Genomic DNA, 17,151 nt, shown 5'->3' on the forward strand with positions numbered 1-17,151 from the left:
TGATTTAGCTAGCTTTGGTGCAAAATACTTTTCTGACAAGCTCTTAGTTTTAAGAACCATATCTAAGAAGTTACCTTTTCTTTTGAATTTAGTGCAAAACTAAAGAAGACATATAGTACCAGCACTTGAGCAGTGTGTTATCCAGTACAGCCAGTGCAACAAGCCAGAACCGGATCAAACCAGTCAAGACCAGCACAAGCAAGTTGAACAACATTTTGGGAGCTGTTCAATCTAGGTCACCTACAAGGTTGTATGACCATAGCAACTGGAAACCACAAAACACCACAAGAAACACAAAATCAATCTGCATTATTTGGTGTGGGATTTTGTCAATAATGACCTTTGACCTATACAATTTGTTTGTTTGTTGGGTTGTTTGTTTGTTTGTTTGTTTGTTTGTTTGTTTGTTTGTTTGTGTGTTTGTTTTGTTTGTTTGTTTGTTTGTTTGTTTGTTTGTTTGTTTGTTTGTTTTTGTAAATAGAGAGTATCCTCCCAGAACACTTCTAACAACAGTTGTGTCTCCGGGTATAAATAATCTTAAGTATTTTGAAAGAGTTAAAACATAAATCTGTGTCTTTCTAATATCAGTTAATAATCAATGCACATGATTTTTTTTTTCTTTTCAGAAAAAACATCAGTAGCTATCTAAATAATCAAATCAATCATGAAAACTTGATTTGAATACATATCACACTTTGTTATATAATATTGTAATGTAAAGTAATGCATGCCACAATATGCCTCAAGCATGAATGTAACCAACCTTCAAAGTGAAGACACTTTGGGCTGAAACACTAAGCAGAAAATAAAAGAGAACTAAATGCAACAACATTTTCCGAAAATGTTCTTGATGGAACTTGGAAAAGTTGGAATGATCCAATTTAACCTTTTCTGTAGCAGTCTATAAGTTACAGTTATACCCACAAGTGCACTACCTAATGGCCCCATTTATCATATCAATCATAAGACATTATAATCATTTCCATTTCTAAGTTTGTGCAAAGAGCCAAGAAACGTGTATTTAAAACCTGAAAAATATCTTGTAATGTATTTAACAGTTATAGAAGAAACTGTGTACGAATCGCAACTTCTTCAGTTTTTTGTTTTGTTTTCAATTTTGTTATCAAAGTATATATTTCTGACATCGGGTTTTTGTTTTGTAAAAATGACAAATAGAGAAGAGAAAAAAATGCAAATTCTTTTAAAAGAAGAAATGACTTATGGTAAAATGCTATCAGATATGAGTTTGCGGTGAAAGTAGCATGGTGCTATCGCATATATCATTCGTATCTTACTTGAAATTAGTTGACAAGTTTCTCAAACTAGTTTTTAATCTTGAGAATTAAAATTATGATAATTAAGCAACAAGATGGCTTAACTTGTGTACAAAAAAATCTATCAATCTGAAAGGTTGTGCACAACATTTAAAAAAAAAAACCTGACTAATATATGTTTTTTGTTGCTGATTTGGGGGTTATTTTTCTTCCATTTGCTATTATTAAGAGAGACTTACCACCAGCATTTGACAAATGTACAAAGCATCCATTCAGGTTGTATCAGAGGTTGCTTCTTTTTTATTACTTTAATTTAATTGAAACATTGAGTCAAGTATTTCCTTAAATACTAGTTGAAGTGATGTAGTATTATGTCATAGAGTTGTACATAAGAACTAGAGGGCGCACTGGGCTATATACGCTGTCTGGCATGCGCGCGTGCGGCCATTTTCTAAGTTGACAAAACAGCATCCACAGTGTGTGTTAACGCGACCCGGTGTGCGGCCATTTTGTAGGTTGACAAAACATCATTGCGTAGCGTTCAATAAACACAAACTCCAACGTGTACTTCATATTCAACGCGCATACTAAATGGTGCGCGTGTCTTCTTGGGGTCCCGTCACATTTGTGCAAGCAGCATCACTCGTGCGCCCTCTAGTTCTTATATATAACTCTATGTATAAGTTATTGTAGCATGCTGGTGCATATCATAATTCTTGAGTCACAATTAACCCACTTGCTTTATTTATGTTAAATATGATGGAATCAATTCTCTTCCATTGGTACTTTTTTATTGTTTGTTTGATTGCTTTCAATGCGACGTATTTTTGACCGCGTGAGGGCACTCTCAAACAGATTTGTCACTTCAATTTCCAGGTGGTAAATTCATTCATACCCAAAACAGTTATTAAAGACTGGAACACATAACCACCACAGACCACTTATCCATCACGGAAATGAAGACGCCAATAAGGAGCCAATATAATCAACTTCTACAACATCTTAAAACTATGACGCAACAGGAGTGACAGAACGCTGATTAAAACTGTTAAAGAGCGCCCTCACGTGGTCAAAAATATGGCGCATTCATTGAGTTCTACTATTCCCTTGATTACAATGGAACATTTACAGTGTAAAACAATGGATGACCACAACATACTGCATTTATATAACTTTGTTAATCCAAAGGTTTTAATACATCAAGGTGCAAACTGGTGTTTGTCCGGAAGAAAAACTAGCCGCCAAAACCAACCAAAACAGACAATAATCTCCCATCCAACTACCGACCACAATGGTGCTTTAATGTTTTGTGTTCTAGACTATGGCCCTTTTTTCAAAACCACGGCTTTGGCTTTGGATTTGGCTTCACGCTCCGTCCTATCATCAGAAGCCCTGAGCTTGTACGCAAAGCACGCACAATTGTCCAAACAACCACGAAGCCAAGCTAGCCTGTGCCGAATCAAAAGCCATAGCCGTGGTTTCGAAAAGGGCCTTGGACTCAAAGGTGCTTACCCTAGACTAGCCACCCAAATCATACTGTAAGTTTTGGGCTCCGATCCAAGTACTGGGGTCAATTTCACAAAGTTAGGACCAAGTTAGGACGAGTAACTCATTCTAACTCAAACAAGACTAGTCTTAACTCCACCCCAGACCACAGTTAATGGTGCTTACTCTAGACAAGCCACTCCAAACCACACCGTACAAGTAAAAACACCTCTCTAACTATTCACGCATGACATCACCATTCAAACCCAAAACGAAGCCATCAGCGCAGCCACTGCAACTAGGATTATGTGGCTGGTACTGGTGGTGGTGTGACGATGGCCTCATTTTGGGTTAGAATAGTAACGTCATGATTACGAGAGGCGTATGGGCTCCCATCCAAATACTGACATAATGAGTCGATCAACGATACTACAGTTATTGGCTCCTCCGTTGAGCATTGTCACGAAGCCATACAGTTGAAGACTAACAATACTTTCTTACAGTCGGTTCGCCAAGAAGGAATGGTTCCATTTTCTTAACCATCTTAAGGAAGTTTCTATACTAGGTTTATATTAATTTATGTAAAGTTTATGTTAACGCTGTGTCATATGTCACATGAGTAATGCAAATCTCATGTAGAAAAGAATAGAACTTTCAGAGTGAAATCACTCTTGTATATTTTTTTCTGGTATTATTTTCATTTTAACGAAAGACAGTTAAATAAGAAGAATCCAAGTGTTTTAAAGTTCAATGTATTACACAGACATAAATTCAGACATTTATATATTTCTACCAACATATTTACGGAAAAAATATTTTCAGCTATATTTTTGTAGTGACAGTGTGTTGAGTTTTGTTAATGTCTAGAAAAGAAGAACAGATAAATGCTACAAATCTAAAACTTAGGTTGAGAGAAATATTTAGCCATTATTAATCCAGGTATTATTTAGTCAAACTCAAAAGTAGAATTTAACTTAAAGCAGAGCATATCAGTAGCAAAATAACAAAAAGTAGTTAATGCATGACTAGTTTGTACTGTCATAAAAAAGTGTAAGAAATCATGTGATAGTGGTAATAAAAATTATGTATTATTCATAATAAAAAAAATCATGTGGTTTGAATATCTTTGAATATAAACCCACTTGGAGCGAAATTCTTTGTAGAGAAATCTTACTAACCAGAAATGGCTTACCAGCCACAATGCCATGCTTTGTGTATACTCTTTAACTGGCTCCCTGCTAAGCAGATGCTGTAATTGAGCTCTTGGCCTAATTTCATTTCAGAGAAGAAAAAAATATAAGCACAACAAAATTATGCCAGCATAAGGTTACCAGCCATACTACCAGTCTCCTGTACAATCTGTGACTGGTACCTGGCTTATTTTTGCTAAGCAGAATATTTTTTAAGCTGTTCTATGATACTGGGCCCTTGTTTTAATGTACTTAAGGTAATCTCGATTTTGGAAAAATTATGTTGCTTCAGTTTCTGGAGAAAGTTTCTTTTAATTTGAATCAATATGGACAACATCATTTGTCGGAAAACAACTTTTTAAAAGGCCACGTCTTCATTTACATTGTGTGATTGAGGTTTAGATAAAGTCTGTGGAAAGATTGTTTATCATGGGTTGGAGGTCAGGGAAAATTAACTTAAGGAATTTGTGATATTTACATGAGTAAACTTTTTTTCTGTATGATAACAACAAATGTGAATGTATCATTTACATATATCTATGCTTAACTAAGGGTAAATCTTGAAGGGTAAAGTCTTTTCAAGAAAAAGTGTTATTTTTTTATGGTATTGGTAATTGCCGAGTATAGTGCTGAAAAAAATGGACAATATGTCAGGCAATGTTCGTATACCGTTAAAACAAAGAAGGTCTTAAAGGAATTTGGGATTGTTTAATTGTTTAAATCCAATATAAATGTAGATATATATACAATAAAGTTAACAAGTGAAAACTTCATTTTAAAAGGTGGTAGTGTTTTTGAGGTATCGCCGAAATTTGGTTATGTGTACACAGTCTGAGAACGATTTCATGCAGAAACATTTTCAGACTAAAATAATTTTGAATCTCTCTTCTCTCTTAAACTACATTCCTTAGAAGGGCATTGGTTCTCAAAATGTTAAAGGAACACGTTGCCTTGGATCGGACGAGTTGGTCTATAAAAAGCGTTTGTAACCGTTTGTTATAAAATGCATATGGTTGGAGGATGTTTTAAAAGTAGAATACAATGATCCACACAAGTTTGCCTCGAAATTGCGTGGTTTTCCTTTTACTGTGCGAACTAACACGGTCGGCCATTTATGGGAGTCAAAAACTTGACTCCCATAACTAGCCGACCATGTTAGTCGACGAGGTAAAAGGAAAACCGAGCAGTTTCGAGGCATGTTTGTGTGGATCATTGTATTCTACTTTTACAACATCTTTCTACCCATATGCATAAAAAACGGTTACGAACGCTTTTCAAAGACCAACTCGACCGATCCAAGGCAACGTGTTCCTTTAAACCTATCAACAGCTACAGTGCTTCATACCATGTAAATGTTTTTGGCCATATATTTTTTGAGTAATTACCAAAGGTACACACTTCCTTTAAGAATGAATCTGTGTGAAGAATTGATAAGATTTGTGGCAAGGAAAGGCGGCCATTTTGATGAAGCTATAGGCCTAGTCATTGTCAGCCCTCAATTCCAACACTGCCTTAGAAAATGTGGTGGGGGGTTGTTGTTGTTGTTGTTGTTGTGTTTTCACCTTTTCACTTCTTATTTCTAGTTTACCGTTCCAGTTTCAAAAGGTTAAAAAAAACAATCGCTGTTTTTATTTTCAAGAAGAACATTCGGAAATTTAAAGATTGCTATGCTAAAGAGAAACCGAATTGTAGATTAAAGGCCCGGTCACACAGGCCTTGATAACGAGAACACAACGAGAATGTTAACAATGTGAATCGAGGGCGCACATGGTTGAATGAGTGTGGGCGTGTTCTACTTTGAGCAATTCAACCAATAGAATGTGTTCTCTTTGCGTTGTGATCGTTATCGTTATTGCTGCAGTTTGACTCCGCCTTTACATGTACATTTTGCAGGAATTACATATCTAGACTGGAATGATGTTTCATATTTTACTTTGTTATTCAGACTTCACTTAAAGGGACTGTACACGTTTGGTAATTACTCAAAATATATTTAAGCATAAAACCTTAATTGGTAATGAGCAACGAAGAGCTGTTGATAGTACAAACTATTGTGAGAAACGACTCCCTCTGAAGTAATGTAGTTTTTGAGAAAGAGGTAATTTCTCACTAAAGTAATAAAAGACTTCTAGCCAGAATCCTTTCATTCCTTTCTGAAAGCACACAGGGTGTTTTTTCTTTCATCATTTTCTTGCAACTTCAACGACCAATTGAGTCCAAATTTTCACAGGCTTATTATTTTATGTATATGTTGGGATACACCAAGTGAAAATACTGGTCTTTGACAATTACCATCCATGTACAGTGCCTTTAAATTTACACAACAATAAAACAGCTGAAAATATGTCTTGTTTAGAGCATGAGGCAAGATTGTTACTTGTGACACACAGTAATCCCGTTTTAGAATTGAAGTTGAATTTTAAGAAATTGTTTTCTTAGTTTGTATATTTAAAAGTGCATGCCAAATCTTTCAAGACAAATTTCCTGAGAGTAAAATGGATTAAACTACAAACTAACACTATTTAAAAGGTGTGGGTTTAATTTTTGTCAAGTGGGTAGTCAATATGGTTAATACTGGATGCTTCTTAAAAAAGTCACTTTTTGTACAACACAAAACACAATGTCCACAGATTAACATTAGACTCACACGGTTTGAAGATAAAGATGGTAGAAAGCTTCCCTTTTAAAATATTACTTGCTGAGGTGCTGTAGTTTTTGAAAAATGAGTAAAACAATGTCACCAAAATAATTTTTGTATCAGGAGACGAAAATTATTTAAGCATGTATGTTTGTACAAAGTAATTACGTGACTATCCTGAAAACATTGCTCAGTTATTTTCACGTTCGTTCTCAAAAACTTGACAACAAATGAAGCCGAAAATCTACAAAAGGTAAAACTGCAGGATTTTAAAGAAATGCAAACAATCTCATTTAAGAAATCAAACACAATCCTTGAAATGAATGTCTTTGTTTTGAACCACAGCCTCTAAATCTGCAGTGCTCAAACATATTCACTGTGCGATATTTAACTGTTTAAAAAAAGAAGTTTTTTGTAAAGTCATTCATAAACACGGACCCTAAACTTGGATGAGTGGTTCTTTATCCAATCCTAAAACACTTGCATCAAATATGATTTTTTTATTTTATTTTGTGACTGGTAAAATGTTTCTTAGCCATCTTTTAGAAGTACAGCAACAGTTATCATGGAAAAATGTTCTTTTTTTAAAAGACCTGCGGCTGATTTCAGGAAAGGCTAGGATAAATCCTATCTTGAGTCAGGATGGGTTCAATGCATCCTACGTTATCAGATAGGGAACTTAACTTGTCGTAAGTCCCAAGATCAAGTACCAAGGATGAGTATGGTTAAAACGACGGCTGGGCTCAAGTTGAAGCCTGCAAGTATAAAACTTGCTAAGCACAAAAAAAATCTTGTTTAGAGAAGCTGGCTACAAGCACATTGTTGCAACTGGTGCCCCACTCTTTTTTTGCTTCAGCAAAGAAATTTGCTAAGCAATATTTTGTGCTTAACAGCTTTATCAAATTGACCCCTGGCCTGTTCATTATTTTTCTACACCATACACAACTTCATTCAGAGGTAACACAATCGAAATACGACACCTTTATATTGGGTTAAATCTTAATTTATTTACCAGATTTTGAAGAACCCCAAATTCTATTCTGTTTAAACAAAGCAGCATACAATTACACTCTCAGGACTGGATTTTCATCTTTGAGAGGGCAAGGCCATTTTCATTTTGCAAAGGGCACTTCCATTGGAAGATTTTGTAAGTCTATGGGAAACTCTTGAAGGGGCATTACAGCCAATACCAGGGCAATGGAGGCAATGACCTTAGTTGCCTCCAGCTAAATGTAATACCAGACCTGTAATTAAATCCATATTGTCCTACTGTGCAATCTTGGGTGTTATCTGGTGTCCCAACCCCCCCCCCCCCCAAAAAAAGAAGAAGTTATGTGTGTCGGTATCTTGTGCAGAGGGAGATAATTGGTAAAGAAGGGATCCAAGTACACTTTGAAGGACAACCAGGGACTTAAAAATTTGGTTTGTCGCATTTAATAATTCAGTTCAATCAAATTTATCAAAACACGCAGTAGTGTGTTGTCATCCACTGCCCCCCGCCCAAACAAATTTGACTTATTTTAGACTTATTTAATTTTCTTAAACAATTGCTTGTAATGATTGAATTTAAAATGACATACTGGTAGATTTCAAGGAGAAAAAAACCGACAGTGAGTATTTGATAAATGTCTAGAATTTCAAACTGGATTTTAAAGTTCCTTTTCGTATCCCATAAGACGGTTGTAATCACTCGGGAGTTTGAAGTTGTACGGATTTACAAAGTAAGGACGACCCTTTGCTTTCACCGTCGTCAGGTTAAAATACCCCAGAATAGAATTGCCCTGATTAGGACGAACAATGTCCTCTCGTAGAAACTCCACACGATTCATTCTCAGAAAGACAGACATTGTCATGGCACTATAGGAGTTGCGCTGTTGATTGTAGTACATCTTTAACACTAGTCTTCTATTGAATCTCGTTAGCAGAAACGGTAACGCTACAACTCCCATGAAGATTCCAAAACTTTCAATAATCAGTTGACTGTTAAACCCCTCGTGCTCTAGGGCTGTAGAAATAATGTCTGGCGCCATGTACAGACCCGTCAGAGACGTTCCGTAAAAGAGCAACGTACAGATTCGCATCATCCAAATGGCCCGTACCTCATACAGGAGACGGTCACCAACAGTGTCGCTGGTACCCTGTGAAACGCCAGAATGTTGCAACACACGACGCATTCGATCGATGTCTTCATCTGGTTTGGAGAGTTGACTCATCGCTCTGGAACTTTGTAGGAAAACCTTTTGCATAAATTGAAATAAAAAGGAAATTGTCAAAGGAAGAATCTATGTTCACTACTAACTAGAGTTTTCAGCAAACATGAACAGACAAATGTGTTAAAATAAAGTTGCAATCATGTACATTTACATGTACTGCACTACTAAAGTACTATGGTACTTCTGTGGAACAGATCAGAAATCCAAGACAAAAGATAGTTTTGTGAACAATAACGTCGTAGTGACACAAACTGTAAAAGTGAACCTACACACCTGGACCAACTTCAAGAACTAATAAAATATAACTTATAAGGCTAAGCCTTTCCGTATGGTGCCACCACTTTTTCACTCATTTTTACAAAAAGGGATATCTCATACAAATTAGATTTTCATATCGAGTGGAAAAGTGGTGGCACCATACAGAAACTTTTCCACGGGGGATAATCTTCTGCACGTCGCCACCAATTTATCTGTCGTTAATTACCTCCCCTATGAGCTCGTAGTTAAAACAATATTGTGACTAAAATTTTAAAATTAATAACGTAATTAATAACAAACTCATGTATTCTGGCTGTTTCAAAATCAAAATTTTGACTTTTTTGAGATCTTGTTGTTGTTTTTTTTTTTCAACTTTAGTCCAGACCTCATTCAATTCAAATTCAATACTGTGAATCTTTGCTGTTGATTTATATTCAAATTAGATTAATCACCTCAGCATTTGTAGAATTCCTACGATCACAAAACATTGTTGAAATCCATGGAGTTTTCCATTGCCATCTTCTTGCTGCGCAGCAGCGGTCATTCAACTTATTCAAATTACACGATCTGCTGTTCACCGGAAAGTAACGAACTTGACGACTGTAAACGTGCTTAAATCTCAAGCTATTAGAACTGGCATTATTTACAGGTCGAAAGTTAAGGATAAACGGGCGCGAAAACTGACTTAAAAGAGCCATGACATCGATTTCCTCCCCAAATAGCTCTAAATTTAACTTGTGAAAGCAACCGCTGTTCAGATCGTAAATTCCATGGGCGCTGCCATCTTGGATTTAACGGCGCCACCAACGTTTAGGCAAACGCGCTAAACCCGCGACATGTGTTTATTCGTTTCAAGAGTTTTTGTGTGCACGTGTTCTTCTCTGAAGGGTGAACGACTTGCACTTTTTATCAAAGATTATAGAGCGCCGCAAGGCGCAATATGCGGAACTCGGGCTGAAATGTGAAATCCCACTGGACGCCATTTCGGCAAGTAACTCTTTTGATACAACACTAGATCAGTGCAGACAATGACCGTTCCTATTAATGGGAAACAAAACATTCACTTGCTGAAATGGCGCCCATGCGTATTTCACTTTCCAACAGTAGATAAAGCTTCAGTTCCGCATCTTGCGCCTTGCGGCGCTCTATAATCTTTGCTTTTTAAGGCAAGAAAACTCTTGATCTCTTTTCCAATTTCTTTGATGTTTTTTGTATAAAATACTTTACCTTTGTTGTAAAGGGAAAACAACTTGACTACTACAGAATTGAACATGTTATCGTAAAGAGACAAATTATTGTAAAACTGGTTCAGAATTTAATCATTTTGTCCACACTGTATGGAATACGTGGAATTGAAAATGCTCTGTATATTTTGTTTTCGGATGTATAAATCTTGAGAAAAAAACATATAAGATACTGTTTGTAAAAGTACTACAGAATTTAATATGATATCGTAAAGAGACAAACATTTTTTTAATGACTTCTCGGGGAACAAGGTATTGTGTGTAATTGCTTAAGTTTTTAAGAAGGTATATTTGTATATTTACCTGCAATTTGAAGGATATAAGTACTGCATTTAATATAGTCTAAAATGAGAGGGGGGAAATTCCCCTGGCGGACAGAAAACCCTAGCCAAGGGGACAGAATCCCCTAGGAGATAATGTCCCCCCCCCCCCCCCCCCGAACCCATTGTACGGGGGCGGGACAGAATTTCTTGTGACACCAGCATGGTCAAACTCACCTACTATACTCATTGAATATAATTTGTAATATGTATTAAATATTTCACTTCTTTAGATCTCTTGAGAATTAAAAGTTAAGGAATTCATCTATTTGTTAAAAAAAAATAAAGCAAAATGTTTAAAAACTTTAAACAATTTCAAATTTCATCAAAGAAAACAATTGTTATGTATATGGCAAAACACAGGGTTCATAAGACAGACGGGTACAAATACAACAAATTATACATTCAAATTAGTTTATTATTTTGATGTATACAAAGCCACATCACTTTTGCTGATAGATCATTCTCAGTACATGGACCAAAACTCTGGAATAAACTTCCAAGTCACACAAACAGCTGGAGTGTCTCAAAAGAATGCAACGTTAAAGACCCAGGGGTCGATTTCACAAAAAGTTAGGACTAGTCCTATGAGATATACAAAACTAATGCATAATCCTCTTGTCCTAACTCAAGATAAGACTAGTCCTAACTCCTTGTGAAATCGACCCCTGGGCACCTTTGGTAATTGTCAAAGACCAGTCTTCTCACTTTGAAAAGTGAAAAGTGAAAAGTGAAAATTTGAGCTCCATTTGTCGTTGAAGTTGCTAGATAAAATGAATGAAAAAACACCCTTGTCACACGAAGTTGTGTACTTTCTGAGGTCTTAAAATCAAAATCAAATTCGTGGGAAATCACTTCTTTCTCAAAAACATCGTCACTTCAGAGGGAGCCGTTTCTCACAGTGTTTTACATGTTTTATACCATCAACAGCTCCACATTACTTGTTACCAAGTAAGGTTTATGCTAATAGTTGTTTTGAGTAATTACCAATAATGTCCACTGCCTTTAAAGCTTTCCATAATATATTGACTCATACTTATTGCAGAGACCATTCTTATTCTGACGTTTGCAATAAACTGAACATTCCTCCAATATCAGAGAGACTCGGAAGCCTCCTCTTAAAGTTTGGGAAGTCCATTTTAAATTCAAGTTATAGTCTCCGGGGATGGCTTCCCCCAATAGGAACAACCACCTTAGATCTAACAGCAGTTGTATTCCCAATTTGACAAGTATGCTTAATCACAAATAATAGTTTTTTTATTTGAAGTGTTCTATTTTCTTAACAATTCACTGGCTGTCCCAGTTTTGTGGTGCCTTTTTGTTCTCTTTTATACCTACTTCCTTGTGTATGTATAACTTTAATGCATGTAAAATAATGTTAATGTAATTATAGTAATAATAACAGTATTTTTATTCTTTGCATATAATGCATTCGCAACTTGGGTTTTGTGGCCGCCATCTTTGCTTTTTTAATAAACCAATAATAACAATAATAGTAACATCCTTCAACATGTTCAAGGCAGTTATATAAGTTGCCTCTAGATAAAAAATGCCTTGTGTGACTAATTGATTTAATAGTATTATCTTTAGATTAACGAGTTTTTAAAAACTAACGTCAAAACTTATCTTCAAGCAAACTTGAAAACTTGCTTCAGATTGGTCAGTCCACAGCAACAAGAGTAGGATATTAACCTATATTGCAAGCTTATATCAAGCCCTCTCCTATCGCGCTGTTCTAATGCTGCATATTTTGCTTTGTTTTTTAAAACTGTGCATCAAGTTCGCTTGAAGATAAATTCATTATCACACGGGCACGAGTGGAACACAGAATTATATAATATTGTGTCTGCATCACTTATTGGATATGGGATGTAAAAACGATTGTATCTTTCCGTAGTCCACTCGTGCTTGAATTAAGGCCGTGTCCGAAACAGCGGCTTCAGCTACAGCTACATCAGCGCTTCTTCAAGGTGTTGAAGAATTTGCAGACGCGCGCAATCTAGCCGTTGCTGTAGCTGGAGTCGCAGTTTCGACCACGGCCTAACAGAGTTTGTATCGCTCATTACGTTGTTGCAAATAGCATGAGAAGACCTTTGGCAAACCCAATTATCTCATTCCCTCCAAGCTTTGACTCGCCATACACACGGTCCACAAAAGTGATGGGAACCTGTGCAAAATAATAAAAATAATAAACAGTTCTTATAAAACATTCTCCATACCCATTGGAAATTTCTATCTATTAAATCATTGCGGTCCATGCTGCTAAAATATAGGATTCAAACTGCCTCTTGCTATCGGGCAATCTCGGTGGTCTAGATGGTAAGACACTGCTCTAGAATTGCAAAGGTCATGGGTTCAAATCCCACCCAAGTAATATGCCTGTGATTTGTTCACAGGACTCGGGAAAGTACTGAGTACACAGTGCTAACGTACATCAGTGCATGGGTAAAAAACAAAATGAATAATTGCCAGTCTGTTATCCTTCTTTTTAAAAACTGTTTACCTGCAAAGGTAGACTTGTGGACAAGTCGTTAATGGTCTGTCACGGGGAGATTGTTGAGTTGTGGCGGTTCTCTTGCGAGATCACTGCTCTCGCGCGAACTGCTGGTTGCCAACTTCTACTCTCTAGTTGTGAGAGCAGTAGTCTCGCGGGGCCAGCAGTCTCACGAGAAAACCGAGGGAAGCACGGGAAGATTCGGAATAGAGTCGGAACGCTATCACCGCGTCAGACTTGTCCACAAGTCTAGCTACTGCAAAAGTTGTATATAATGGAGGGACTAAACATGTACAGAAGATGCAAAGTTTATCTTATTATTCAAATGTAAATGATATTAAATTATCATACAGTATGAGAGTTTAATATAAAATCAGCTTACAAAATCCACCTATTGGTGAAAGACAGTTTTATTGAACCTCTTCAGATCTTACCTCTCCAATGGTGTAATTAAACTGCCTCGCTCTGACGATCATCTCCATCTGGAAAACGTAACCCTTGGATACGCAAGCCTCGATCAAATTCTGCAGAACATCCTTTTTATATAATCTGCAATGAAAGACAAATGAGTAATAAGGGCATAAAAGGGTAGCGACGAGTTCTTAAAACCGGCAGTGTCGTGGCCGTGCGATAAAGGCATGAGCCGATTTGTTTCCCTATTTAAATTTGATAAAGACAGACAACACTGCAGAGATGGCCAAGTTGGAAAACTGTCCAAGAATCTACAACAAGGAATCCAAATATTACCTGAAACTTCCTGTTAAGTCTGAAGCACCTGGTCTAAGTAGAATCTGTGTTAAGAAGTTTGCTCCACGACTGCCAAAAGAAAACACATCAAAATAATCATTCGCTTCGGAAATTCTCTGCAATATTAGTACACCTTTTTATTTGATAGAATACATTGATTAGAATACATTGAATGTAACTCCTGTTTCAGACAGGTGCACCAGAGTCGTGCCAAACCAAGCAAAACCAAATAGATTAGGAGCAACTCTAGTCGTTCCGATTCTTTCGACTTCTAGCACGTCCAGTCCCTCCCAACTGTTTCAGACGTCAAACTTTTCATGTACTTAATTCAGAATTTGGTTTGTCGCGGCACTGAAACGGGGGGTTACACACTCTTTCTCTTCCGTGAGTCAGAGTTTCCAAAACTGAGATTATATAACTCAGAATACATACATTGCAGGAAGATTTTTGTTCAATGGTATCCAGTGTATGGCTTTAGAAGCTCCCTGAGTTACCTGATTAGTTTTCTTTTGAAGTCCCAGCCGTACACTCCTCCTGTGCCAGCGTAGCGTGTTCCGGATACAATGTCTAAATCACCATCTTGCTGTTTCCTGAAGAAGAAAATGCATCTTATTTGATCTTTTTTTTCAGGGTTTGGTAAAAAGTTTTATTCTTGAATTTTGAATAGGGTCAAGGTTTGGCCTTAACTTCTTCAGTGACTAGCCAAGACACCAGTTAACTTGTCATTTCTCTTTTCTGTCAGCTTTTTAACTGGTCCTTACTTATTTAACAAACTTTTAAGAGTCTTTTTATTTTACTTTGAAAAGAAAAGCTTTACTTACTTGATAAACTCTGGGATGAACTTTGGCTGTAAGGGAACAATCAAGGCAGAATGTTACATCATGCAAACAAAAAATGGTTAACAGCATTGTTCCCAGCCTTGCTTTCCAAACCTCAAAAAGACAAAAAAGGCAAACCCGGTTCATACTTCCTGTGCAGGTGGATGCGATACAAATTTTGAACTTCACAAAATCGCAATGAATAATTCGTATCACTTGACCTGTGCTCAACTTCTGCGAAATGTTTCCTGCGAAAACAACCATGTGACGTCAAAATTTGCTTTACATTCGCATTCAAAGTATAAACCGGGCTTTACTGGTTCGTTTTTTTTTGTGGTCACTATAAAATTATCTTGAGGTAAGAATAATCATTCAGTTTTAGACATTATTTTTTTGAAAATTTTATATCTAATGAGCAACATATCGAACTATGCACTGTGGATTATTTCCTCCAACTACACGATCAAACAGGCCTCCCATTGATAACAATTTAAACTTACATGATGTGATAAGTCTGCATCCATGATGATAATGAAGTTACCAGTGGCATGTTTGATGCCATGTATATACGCCGTACCTAAACAGTAATAAGGAGCGAGACTTCATTTATTTCAAAATTTCACATAAATATTAACATCTAAATTGGGTTAAAGACCTGGACACCTGTGGTAATTATCAAAGACCAGTCTTCTCACTTAGTGTATCTCAAAATATATGCACAAAGTAAACAAATCTGTGAAAATTTGAACTCAAATTATAAAAATATATTTCAATCAGTAGGCCTACTTCATGGAAACCTGTTGACACACTTACCTAATCCCAACTTCTTTTCTCTTGGTCGTAACACCTTTAAAATAAATTGAATCTTTTATTACAGTTTGTTCAAACATTTATGATCACTCAATTCAAAACTCTCGACTTAACTTCAACTCTAACCCATCCAACATCACATACTGTATTCCAAGCGTTATTATTAAAGAAACCTCAACGCACCCTTCCAGAAACCTACCCCTCCCATCTAGACCTAAAGGATAGTTGGCTTAAAATTATTAAACATGGCAGGCCTGTATGCTGGTATTAAAGGGCACCCTATGATGAAATTGTAAATTTCTACTGGAGCAATTAAAGGGCATGAAGGCATTGACCAGGGGGCAGGGAGGCAATCGCCTTTCCTTGCCTCCTTGAAGTATCAGGCCTGCCAGAGACTTCAGAGAGTCAAATATAGCATTGGTTATTCAGAACAAAACATTTTGATACAGAAATGATTTAACTTTTGAAATAGGCTCTGGTGGGTTCGAAGCTACAGGCTGCTAAGTTACCATCTTATTTTGTAAGCATTGTGTTCTTCCAAATATTAGCATAGAAAATATTACAATGAATGGAACAAAGACAATAACAAACAACTTTACTTACAATTTTATCTTTGCCATACAACTTTTCAAGTTGTTTACCGACCTCCAGGGTACCGTCTGGACTTCCATCGTCAATGACAATAATCTCATAGTTGAAACCACTGTGTTAACATAAAATTTAAAAAATTACTTTTATTAAATCATACACAGTTATAAAACATTGCAAAGAGCAACAGTATTTTAAAACTGTTCTAAACTTCATTTAATGACATGTGACAATCATAACCATGGAACCTTTTCCTACAGTGCTACTACTAGCATTCTGTATGTCACACATGGTCACACTCACAGCTATATCCCAGCTACATTATTTTGTGCCCCCCCCCCCTCGTCCCATAAAAAAAAACTAATTCCAACAAGTTCCTTGACCTTGCTTGACCATTTTCAGTTGTGAAAGGTATCTTTTACAAGATTTATTACATTTACATAATCACAAAGACTATAGTTTTTATGTATGTTTACAATTACTATTTTGTAGTTCTAAGTGTTCCACTGTAGGCCTGAATAGAAAAGAAAAAAGTATAAATAAACTCTGCTCTGCTGTTTCTGTATTTTATTTTAAACATAATTCAGCCGGCCTTTGACTGCAATATTTGAATGTTTTTATTTAAACCAAAAATAATAATCTAAATGCTTCTTCAAAAGAAAGGCGTCACATAAAATAGGAACCAGTTCATTTAGGTCGAGTTGACTAAGTCACTGTACTACACTGTTTAACATTTGAGTCCTTGCGCTATACTATGATGTTCTGACGCAATAACAAACGATCCATCCACGTCACGTCTTTTTTCATACTCGTAAAAAAGTCTCAGTTGATGTCTTTCGGAGATCTTTTCCCCCTAAAACCTGGACCCTTAGTAAGCTGGACAATATTTACCTTTCAGCAAACGATTTGACGATCAGCCATACAATCAACGGAAGGTTTTCTCGCTCATTGTAGGTCGGCAGGAGAATACTGTATTTATTTTTAATGGGCGGCGCCATCTTGGTTTAGTTGAAATACCGACGGCTGTTTTATGATTTGTAAAACAAATTGCAGGGAGAATCAATCACGGATG

The 17,151-nt window shown here is 36.5% G+C and overlaps 3 protein-coding genes across 4 annotated transcripts in view; 1 reads left to right on the forward strand and 2 right to left on the reverse strand.

Annotated features, from left to right (window-relative positions):
• LOC139934407 (1-phosphatidylinositol 4,5-bisphosphate phosphodiesterase gamma-1-like) overlaps positions 1–4,962 on the forward strand; it is a 50,127-nt gene extending 45,165 nt beyond the window's left edge. For both annotated transcript variants that reach the window (XM_071928631.1, XM_071928630.1), the window contains exon 34: positions 93–4,962. In XM_071928631.1, coding sequence (XP_071784732.1) covers positions 93–129 — 37 coding nt within the window. In that variant the 3' untranslated portion in view covers positions 130–4,962. The remainder of the gene's footprint in view (positions 1–92) is intronic.
• Positions 4,963–7,896: 2,934 nt separating this feature from the next.
• On the reverse strand, positions 7,897–9,837 carry LOC139934409 (transmembrane protein 70 homolog, mitochondrial-like). Its single transcript, XM_071928632.1, has 2 exons — positions 9,511–9,837; positions 7,897–8,824 (listed from the first exon to the last, which is right to left on the reverse strand). The coding sequence occupies exons 1-2, from the start codon at positions 9,754–9,756 to the stop codon at positions 8,237–8,239; spliced, it is 834 nt and encodes a 277-aa protein (XP_071784733.1). The 5' UTR covers positions 9,757–9,837; the 3' UTR covers positions 7,897–8,236.
• A 901-nt stretch (positions 9,838–10,738) lies between these two features.
• Positions 10,739–17,117, reverse strand: LOC139934486 (dolichol-phosphate mannosyltransferase subunit 1). The gene is made up of 9 exons (XM_071928733.1): positions 16,971–17,117; positions 16,095–16,194; positions 15,495–15,528; positions 15,182–15,258; positions 14,685–14,710; positions 14,358–14,453; positions 13,864–13,932; positions 13,551–13,665; positions 10,739–12,789 (listed from the first exon to the last, which is right to left on the reverse strand). The coding sequence occupies exons 1-9, from the start codon at positions 17,075–17,077 to the stop codon at positions 12,685–12,687; spliced, it is 729 nt and encodes a 242-aa protein (XP_071784834.1). The 5' UTR covers positions 17,078–17,117; the 3' UTR covers positions 10,739–12,684.
• Positions 17,118–17,151: the final 34 nt, after the last annotated feature.

This window comes from Asterias amurensis, chromosome 3 (genome assembly GCF_032118995.1).
Source record: "Asterias amurensis chromosome 3, ASM3211899v1".
In the NCBI taxonomy this organism is placed as follows: Eukaryota; Metazoa; Echinodermata; class Asteroidea; order Forcipulatida; family Asteriidae; genus Asterias; species Asterias amurensis.